Source organism: Cherax quadricarinatus, chromosome 22, assembly GCF_038502225.1.
Source record: "Cherax quadricarinatus isolate ZL_2023a chromosome 22, ASM3850222v1, whole genome shotgun sequence".
Classification (NCBI taxonomy): Eukaryota; Metazoa; Arthropoda; class Malacostraca; order Decapoda; family Parastacidae; genus Cherax; species Cherax quadricarinatus.
The window spans coordinates 8731493-8741923 of NC_091313.1; the positions used below are offsets into that span (position 1 = coordinate 8731493).

General features: G+C 40.1%; 1 protein-coding gene across 5 annotated transcripts in view; it reads right to left on the reverse strand.

The window, feature by feature from the left end:
* Positions 1–10431, reverse strand: part of LOC128689610 (protein phosphatase 1 regulatory subunit 16A) — a 232031-nt gene that overhangs the window by 221235 nt on the left and 365 nt on the right. For all 5 annotated transcript variants that reach the window (XM_070087483.1, XM_070087481.1, XM_070087482.1 and 2 more), the window contains exon 2: positions 4225–5207. In XM_070087483.1, the coding sequence (XP_069943584.1) occupies positions 4225–4483 (259 nt within the window). In that variant the 5' untranslated portion in view covers positions 4484–5207. The remainder of the gene's footprint in view (positions 1–4224; positions 5208–10431) is intronic.

Below are 10431 nucleotides of genomic sequence, written 5' to 3' on the forward strand. Positions count from 1 at the left end.
GGAGAGGAGTGGTATTTGGGGGGCAAAAACTTTACTGTGATGAACCCAAACTCCTGCAGAATTAGGTCATCCAAGTTTGGAGGATGAGCAGGTGCACTGTCCATTACTAGGAGGCACTTGAGATCCAATTTCTTTTCCAGGAGGTAATTCTTCACACTAGGGCCAAACACTTCATTGAACCACTCGACGAAAATTTCCCTCGTGACCCATGCCTTATTATTAGATTTCCAAAACACACACAATTTACTCTTCATAACATTGTTTTTCCAGAACACACTGGGATTTTCAGAATGGCACACTAGTAACGGCTTCACTTTGAAATCCCCACTAGCATTAGCACAGAACATGAGCGTCAGCCTGTCTTTCATAGTCTTGTCCTGGCAGTCTTTTTTCCTCCTGAGTAATGTAGGTCCTCTTTGGCATTTTCTTCCAAAAGAGGCCTGTTTCGTCACAATTGAACACTTGTTCAGGTTTCAGTCCTTCAGCCTCTATGTACTCCTTGAATTCACTTACGAATTTTGTAGCTGCAATTTTGTCCGAATTGGCAGCCTCACCATGCCTTATCACACTGTGTATGCCACTATGGTTCTTAAATCTCTCAAACCAACCTTTGTTGGCCTTAAATTCACAAATATCAGTACTCGTTGCAGGCAATTTCTTTACCAGATCGTCATGCAACTGCCTAGCCTCTTCACAAATAATCGACATCACAAGAATATCTCCTGCTAAATGTTTCTCGTTTATCCACACCAATAATAACTTCTCAACATCTTCGAGTACTTGTTAACTCATTTTTGTCAGCATATTTACCCCCTTTGCAACAACAGCTTCCTTGATTTCCTTTTTCTTGGCCACGATGGAAGATATGGTTGTACAGGAATTGTTATACATCCTGGCCAGTTTGGCCACACATATGCCACTTTCATATTGTTCAATGATGTTTTCCTTAAATTCAATCGTATTTCTCACCTTCTTTACCAAAGGCCTAGGAGCTTTCTTTGGAGCCATGGTAGCTTATTTAGCACTTGCAAGCACTAAACTGAATGGAATATTATGAAATATTTCGTATGAACAAGTGAGGGGACCATCGCTCACTGGTAAACAATGGCACCCTGGCTGGGAAGGGAGGCCGAGGCAGCTCAGAGCCGTGAGTACGCGTCCAGGACGAACAATGATTAGCGAGTCAACCGACCATTTGCAAGCCAATGTTTGGATGAAAATAACGTGACGATTTCCAAAAAGGATGACTATCGAGCCCGATGATTATCAAGGGACCACTGTATATTCCTGTCAACCATGGATTTGCTTGATACAACTTTCTCAGCCTTTTGAAAATCAATAGGATGGTTAAAAATCTCTCACATGAATAAACAGAGCATCAGAATTTTTGTCCAGTTCTAATGCTATATTTATGTTGTTTTAACCCTTTCAGGGTCGACAGGCCCTCTAAGAGACTTGTTCTCACGGTCGCCCAAATTTCAAAAAAAAAAATTATTTTTTCTTATGAAAAGATAGAGAATCTTTTCCCGATCATAATGACACCAAAAGTACGAAATCTGATGGAAAACTTACGGAATTATGCTCTTGCGAAGTTAGCAGTCTCGACAATGTTTACGCATCAGCGATTTTGCCCACTTTGAGCCCTATTTTCAGCCAATCCCAGTGTTCTTGTTGACAAAAATCATAACTGTTTTGCTAGAACTCCATTTTTTCTATCGAATGAGTACAAGAAACCACCCGTTTACCGATTTCAACTATCCAATACAGTGGTCAGAATTTAGCAATTTTGCCAATTTCACACAAATTTCAAAAGATGCCAATTTCCGAATAGGGTCCAGAATAAACAAGAAAGACATTCCTGACACTAAAATAACATTTCCTCTGTTCATTAGTCATGTCCCCATGCCCCTCTTACATTCTTTTGCTTTCCACTTTGAATTTTTATTCTCACAACAAAATAGAAGATTTACTGTTATGCAGACTACTGCATTGGTGTAGAAATGGTATAAATAATATCAGCGCACTTGTGAAAAAATATTAGACTCACCAGTTGACATGTATTGGACGCTTAGCATGATTTGTTTACTTTTGAACTTTGGTAAAAATCGAACATTTCTGCTACTTTCAGCTCAATTTCAAAGTACTTTTCTTTGTAAAACCAGTCAAAATCATCTCAATTTCTGTAATATGTCTTCCATTCTATAAAATGAGACCAGGAAAACTAGAATACAACAATAAATGCCATACGAAAATACAGTGCAAAGTCGCTGTTTTAATCCAAAAACACGGTCAAAGTTTTATTTTCTCATTATGCAGTGTGTGCTGCAGGATTTTTTTTATACCACGCACACTGACCACATAGACCCATTCTTTCATATGTAGGCCTACCAGCTTTCTCTCACTAAATTTGAGGGTACTAGAATTTACTAGAATTTAGGCATATTAGTATATCAAAAACCCTGGTGCGTAAGCCATACTAATATGGCCGAAACCCTGAAAGGGTTAATCTTAGTTCGAGACTTTTACCAGTTTGACCACAATAAACTTTATCACACATTTTACAAGGAATCTTATAGACATATCCCCAGGCACACAAAAATAAAATCTAGAACAGACTTTTTTATAGCCACAGATGGCTGGAAAGAGCTTGAAAAAAGGGTCTCAATAGTATTTTCTAACCATATGAATTTAGAATACAGTAGACCCTCATATTACATGGTAGTTAAGTACATGTACCTGAAAATGCCATGTTAGATAAATTTGTGTTATATAAACTGAAGAACTTAGGGGACAAATAGAGTTACGTTCCTGGGACCCCCCCAAAAGCCAAATAGCTTTTTTTTAGACATTCAGATCTTGCAAAAATAAAAAAGATAATGTCATTTTTGTTGCCTTAAAGCTACAAATGCAACAAATATTATTTACCTTAAATTGTGGTTACTGTTGTATGTCAGTGATTGTGAAGAGAGTGGAGATGCATGGTGTGGCCCTACTGGGCTGAGGTGGTTGGTTGTCAGCAGAAATGGATGGTTGAGGTTCTGGTACTAAAGTCGATGGTTGTATTGGAGCATTCATTATTTCTGTAATAGATCTCTGGCTTCTTTTACCCTGCAGTACATTATAAATGCAGTACATTATAAATGTACTGCTGGGTAAATGTATAATGTACTGCTTGGTACTGCCAGGTTGGAGCCAGAGTCCACTGATGCAACTAGTTTTTTCATCACTTTTCTTGTGTAGTTACACTTGAATGACTTAATAACTCCTCAATCCAGTGATTATATTAAAGATGCTGTATTTGGAGGTAAAAATACAACATTTACATGTGGGGTCACATCCAGCAAAGCTTCTGGATGAGTACAGGAATTATCAAGAGCCTTGAATACAAGGTTCTTGCTGGAGATTACCTGGAGAGAGTTTCGGGGGTCAACGCCCCCGCGGCCCGGTCTGTCACCAGGAGGCCTGGTCACAGACCGGGCCGCGGGGGCGTTGACCCCCGAAACTCTCTCCAGGTAAATATTTCCTCTGTCATCCATGCTGACTGGTTTGACCTCCAAATTACTATAAGATGCTTTTATCTACACTTTTCAAAGCACAAGGATTCTTAGAGCGGTAAATAACCATGGGCTGACACTTTAAATCACCCGACCCATTACCGCAAAGGAGCAAGGTGAAGAGATCCTTTGCTGCCTCGAAGCCCCGTGCAGCCCCGCGGAGATAGTGGTCTCACCCACAGCCAGGAAGTGGCCTGAGATAGGGAAATATCCTGCGGGCAATGCTCCAGATTTTTTCCCCTCCCGCAAACCGAACTGTGTTAAGTTAATTTTACGAAGTGTTGTATAAAATTAGGCTGCAATTTTTCAATAGTGTAATAATCAAAATGCGTCAAATAATTACATGTACTATGAGGGGTCTACTACTGTATAATAAATTAATTAAAAAGGGGGCTACTAAAGTTATGTAACAACTATAAAGAGGTACAATTGCATAATCATCATATGGTCTAGTATTAAAATGGTAAATTATCATAGGTACTGCATACAAGTTAAACAATTAAAAATATGCAGCATTAAAAACACTAAATTTAAACATTTATTAAAAATAAATTATTGAAATATTTAAACATTAATGAAACAAACTTTAATTAAAATAAAAATAAAATTTAATATTAAATAGAGTAATTCAATAATTTAAACAATTCAAATGCTGTAAATTTCAACTAACCTTCCTCAATATCATTCCTGGCGGCAGCTTCCAGTAGCATTACATTGCTAATGAACATAACACTCTTCCTTTTCTCTCTTCTCCTCTTCTGTGCTTCATTTTGTGCAGTTTTTTCTCTCTTGCTGCCAGCTATCTCCCTCTCCTTCTGTGACCATTTCTTCATTTGTTGCATACGACGACGTCTTGCCAATTTCAGCCGCTCTTGAGTTGACAGCTTTTCAATGTATGCCATTTCGGCAATGAGCTCACTGTGCTCCATTGTGGCGACTTTTTCTTTATGCCCACTTTTTTAAATCTTTGAAAGACTGTTTCTGTTTTGGAATGTATGCATCTCCATGGAATGCCATTAAATTATTCAGTATAAAGTCCGAGAATCATTGCAGTCCAGAGCAAAAATCATCACTATTTCTAAACATACTCATCTCTTTAATTTTACCTTTCAGAATAGCATACATACTCAGTATTAACTGGACTTCAGTTTCTCACTGCAATTTCTGTGGCATTTTCATTCCAGTGATATTCTTACAGACATTCAATAGTACACTGAAAACTTTTCTTTATTTAGTAATAATCTACAATATATACTGCATATCTTAGTTATCCATCTGTTTTATTGAGCTAATTTATCACAGCTTTTGACAGGTACATACAGTACTGTATATACCAGTTTATTAATCCAGGACTTGCACTGGAGTTCTCTTTTTCATTTTTATATCTGGGATGTATATACAGTTATATTTATATTTGATTAATATCTACAGTAAACATATGGAATGTGTCCTTGTGTGTCTATTATGTACATCACTTATGAATTATAAATTTCTGGCCACTTTCATCCATGTTTCCAGCACAATGCCTCTCACAACATTCAGTGAAAAATTTGACAAGTGTTGCAGGTTCATCTGCAACAACTTGTCTTGAGAGGCTTTTCCTGTGTAATTCATTATCAGCACTCACATTTCTTGTCCCATATTAATCTGAATCTGCAGGAAAGATTTTTGGGGGGATTTTTTATTATACATATTAAACATATTTACCATTAGACCATCACTAACATAATATTTTGCCAATGGGTTGCAATCAGGGCGTATAGATACATTACAATTGATAATACAAAATACAGATCTGCTTAAATACACACTGTACAAAAGAGTTGAGCAAGAGCTTGCAAGCTTTGCTATTCAATTACAACTCTCTGCTCATCTGAGCAGAGCAGTCAAGTGTGTCATCACATATAGACTGTACACTGTGTGCCCTAGTTTTATGTTAGCCCACTGTATATTACTCAGCTGTAGCTATGTTCCCTGGTTGTACATTCCAAGACTGTTTGTACCCTGGTTGTATATTCCCCAGACTGTTTGTACCCTAGTTGTTTATATCTAGACTATGTTCCTTGGTTGTATATTTCTAGACTGTATGTTCCTTTATTATATGTATAATCCCAAACTGTCTGCTCCCTGGTTGTATGTTCCCAGACTATGCTCCCTGGTTGTATATTCCCAGACTGTATGTTCCCTGGTTATATATTCTCAGACTATGTTCCCTAGTTGTACATTCCCAGACTGTATATTTCCTGGATGTATATTCCCAGACTGTATGTTCCCTCATTGTATATTCCCAGACTGTATGTTCCCTCATTGTATATTCCCAGACTGTATGTTCCCTCATTGTACATTCCCAGACTGTATGTTTTCTGGTTGTATATTCCCAGACTATGTTCCCTGGTTATATATTCCCATACTGTTTATTCTCTGGTTGTACATTTAGTTATATACACATTCAAGATTGTTCAGTGATCTCATATTACAGGTGGCTAGTGGCTCAAAAGGTAGAGGTCTCAGCTCACAACCGAGAGTCCAGGGTTAGTTCCCAGATTAATGGAAATGTCTGGCACGTTTCCTTACACTTGCTGACCCTATTTGCCAAGAAATAAGTAGGTCCCTGTGTGTTAGACAGCTGATGTGGATTGCATACTGGTGGGGAGAATTAAAAGATTCCAAAGGAAGTAAGTCAGACAGCCTTGTGACAGCAGCTTTGTTGGGTTATCCTGGGTTACTAACCTTCCAGTCATATATGTAATTCCAATTAAATCATCTTCAAATTGTATGTTCTTGGTTTTGTATTCACTGGCTATGTGGTTTTTATTTGTTAAGTAAATTTTATGGTTGTATTGTCTCCAGACTGCATGTTCCCTGACTATATTGTTTCCAGACTGCATGTTCCTTGGCTGTATTGTTTCCAGACTGCATGTTCCCTGGCTGTTTTGTTTCCAGACTGCATGTTCCCTGACTATATTGTTTCCAGACTGCATGTTCCCTGGCTGTATTGTTTCCAGACTGCATGTTCCCTGGCTGTATTGTTTCCAAACTGCATGTTCCCCAGCTGTATTGTTTCCAGACTGTATGTTCCCTGGCTGAATTGTTTCCAGACTGTATGTTTCCTGGCTGTATTTCTCCCAGACTGCATGTTCCTTGGTTGTCTTGTCTCCTGGCTGTATTATTTCTAGACTGTATGATCCCTGGCTGTATTGTTTCCAGAATGTAAGTACGTTGGTTTGCGTGCAGCCAGCAGCAACAGCCTGGTTGATCAGGCTCTGATCCACCAGGAGGCCTGGTCACAGATTGGGCCGCAGGGGCGTTGACCCCCCAGAACTCTCTCCAGGTAAACTCCAGGTACCTGGCTGTATTGTTTCCAGACTGCATGTTCCCTGGCTGTATTGTTTCCAGACTGCATGTTCCCTGGCTGTATTGTTTCCAGACTGCATGTTCCCTTGTTGTATTGTTTCTAGACTGCATGTTCGCTGACTGTATTGTTTCCAGACAGCATGTTTCCAAACTGCATGCTCCCTGGCCATATTGTTTCCAAACTGTGTTTTCCCTGGCTGTAGTTTCTAGGCTGTGTTCCCTGGCTGTAGTTTCTAGGCTGTGTGTTCCCTGGCTGTATTGTTTCTAGACTACGTATATGTTACACCTATATTGTTCCCTGACTCTACGTTCCCTGGTTGAATAGTTCCTAGAATGTGTGTGTCCTGATTGAATTGTTCGAAAACCATATATTCTTGGTTCTGTTATTCCTTGACTAATGTTCCCTGGTTGTATTTTTCTTGGATTGTATGTTCCCTGGTTGTATTTTTCTTGGATTGTATGTTCCCTGGTTGTATTACTTCTAGGGCAATACATTTTTACCCCAAACTGTATGTTCCCTTGTTATACTATTACATGATAGTATATATGTTTCCTGGTTGTATTTTCAAATATATATGCCCTGGTGGTATTGTCCCAAGATAAGATTTTGTTCGGATTTTTAACCCTGGAGGGTTACACACCCAGAATAACCCAAGAAAGGCAGTGTGTCATTGAGGGACCGTTTGTCTTATTTCCATTGGGGTCCTCAATCTTGTCCCCCAGAATGCGGCCCACACCAATTGACTAACGCCCAGGTACCTACTTGCTAGGTGAACAAGATAACAGGTGTAAGAAAATGCGTTGAAATGTTTCCACGCCGCCAGGAATCAAACCTGGACCCTCAGTGTGTGAAGCAAGAGCTTTGCCAGCCAGGCCACAGGGCCCCATGCCCAAGGCTTGTGTATCATGGTTGTGCTGTTCCTGGACTATGATCCCTGGTTGTTTTGTTCCCAGACTGTATATTTCTCTGCTACAAGTTCTATGGTTGCATATTCCCATCTTTCCTCCAATTCTTATTTATAACTAGAACAGCATTCCTTGTATCAATTCAGGTACAGTACCTAGTTTCATATTTAATGTACCTATAATCAGAATTTTATATTCAAAATAATGTAAAATAAAAATAAATAAATAAGTATAATATGTATGTATGTATGTATAAATATCTAGATTCTGGATAGTTGTTTCCCTGAACGAATATGCCTGGACTTCCCACTCATTTCTGCAACACTGCAAGCTCCTGATGTATTGGTTGCAACACGAAAGGCCTAGAGCTATCATTCAATTCCCCCTGTGGTTATTTTGTGTATGTGTATATGCATGGATATGTATGCATGTATATGTGTGTGTATATATATATATATATATATATATATATATAATATATATATATATATATATATATATATATATATATACACAGGCACACGCACACACACACGCACACACACACACACACACACACACACAAAACAAAAAAGGAGACAGACATGAAGCATTAAACTACAGACCAGTGTCACTGACATGTATAGTATGCAAAATCATGGAGAAGATTATCAGGAGAAGAGTGGTGGAACACCTAGAAAGGAACGATCTCATCAACAGCAGCCAACATGGTTTCAGGGACGGGAAATCCTGTGTCACAAACCTACTGGAGTTCTATGACATGGTGACAGCAGTAAGACAAGAGAGAGAGAGGGGTGGGTGGATTGCATTTTCTTGGACTGTAAGAAGGCGTTTGACACAGTTCCACACAAGAGATTGGTGCAAAAACTGGAGGACCAAGCAGGGATAACAGGGAAGGCACTACAATGGATCAGGGAATACTTGTCAGGAAGACAGCAGCGAGTCATGGTACGTGGCGAGGTGTCAGAGTGGGCACCTGTGACCAGCGGGGTCCCGCAGGGGTCAGTCCTAGGACCAGTGCTGTTTCTGGTATTTGTGAACGACATGACGGAAGGAATAGACTCTGAGGTGTCCCTGTTTGCAGATGACGTGAAGTTGATGAGAAGAATTCACTCGATCGAAGACCAGGCAGAACTACAAAGGGATCTGGACAGGCTGAAGACCTGGTCCAGCAATTGGCTCCTGGAGTTCAATCCCACCAAGTGCAAAGTCATGAAGATTGGGGAAGGGCAAAGAAGACCGCAGACGGAGTACAGTCTAGGGGGCCAGAGACTACAAACCTCCCTCAAGGAAAAAGATCTTGGGGTGAGTATAACACCAGGCACATCTCCTGAAGCGCACGTCAACCAAATAACTGCTGCAGCATATGGGCGCCTGGCAAACCTCAGAACAGCATTCCGACATCTTAATAAGGAATCATTCAGGACCCTGTACACCGTGTACGTTAGGCCCATATTGGAGTATGCGGCACCAGTTTGGAACCCACACCTAGCCAAGCACGTGAAGAAACTAGAGAAAGTGCAAAGGTTTGCAACAAGACTAGTCCCAGAGCTAAGAGGTATGTCCTACGAGGAGAGGTTAAGGGAAATCAACCTGACGACACTGGAGGACAGGAGAGATAGGGGGGACATGATAACGACATACAAAATACTGAGAGGAATTGACAAGGTGGACAAAGACAGGATGTTCCAGAGATTGGACACAGTAACAAGGGGACACAGTTGGAAGCTGAAGACACAGATGAATCACAGGGATGTTAGGAAGTATTTCTTCAGCCACAGAGTAGTCAGTAAGTGGAATAGTTTGGGAAGCGATGTAGTGGAGGCAGGATCCATACATAGCTTTAAGCAGAGGTATGATAAAGCTCACGGCTCAGGGAGAGTGACCTAGTAGCGATCAGTGAAGAGGCGGGGCCAGGAGCTCGGACTCGACCCCGCAACCTCAACTAGGTGAGTACAACTAGGTGAGTACACACACACACACACACATATTCCTATTTTTTTAGGCCATAATCATGGAAAGAATGGTGAGGGGAAGAACTGGTGCTTAGATAAAGCAGTGAAAAATATTGTGGGTAGTCAGGACAACGGCTAAGAAATATTAAGTGGCTTGACCACTCTATGTTTTTTTTTTTTTTGTCACATACTGATTAGCTCTGCGAGGTTATATAAACTTTAAGTTATTACGTGTTCATTTGAGCCAAGTTACAAGTGCATTACAGCATACTCACAAAGTTTGAAGTGTTCTTCACCTTTACTCAATAGTTTACACAATGTGCAACTTATGCTTGTGTGTTGAAGTCTTACATTAAGTTCTTTATGTATCATGTATACTCAAACGTAGCCATGTATGGTGAAGCACATATATCAGAGGTGACACTGCTGAAGATTTTCCACACACTAGTCACTACACCACCTCTCTACAATAATGTGATGTCAAGGGGAGCTCCAAACGCGTACGGGTTATATAACGCCTAGGTAAATGAGAGGTAATCATTCTCGATCCAGGGACGGGGAGGACAATTCCAGTTCATTGGATAAAAATCCTCTCACTGATGTCAAGGAACTTCCCTTGACGGGTAACCAGCAACACCTTATAACGCTCAACACCTGTGTAA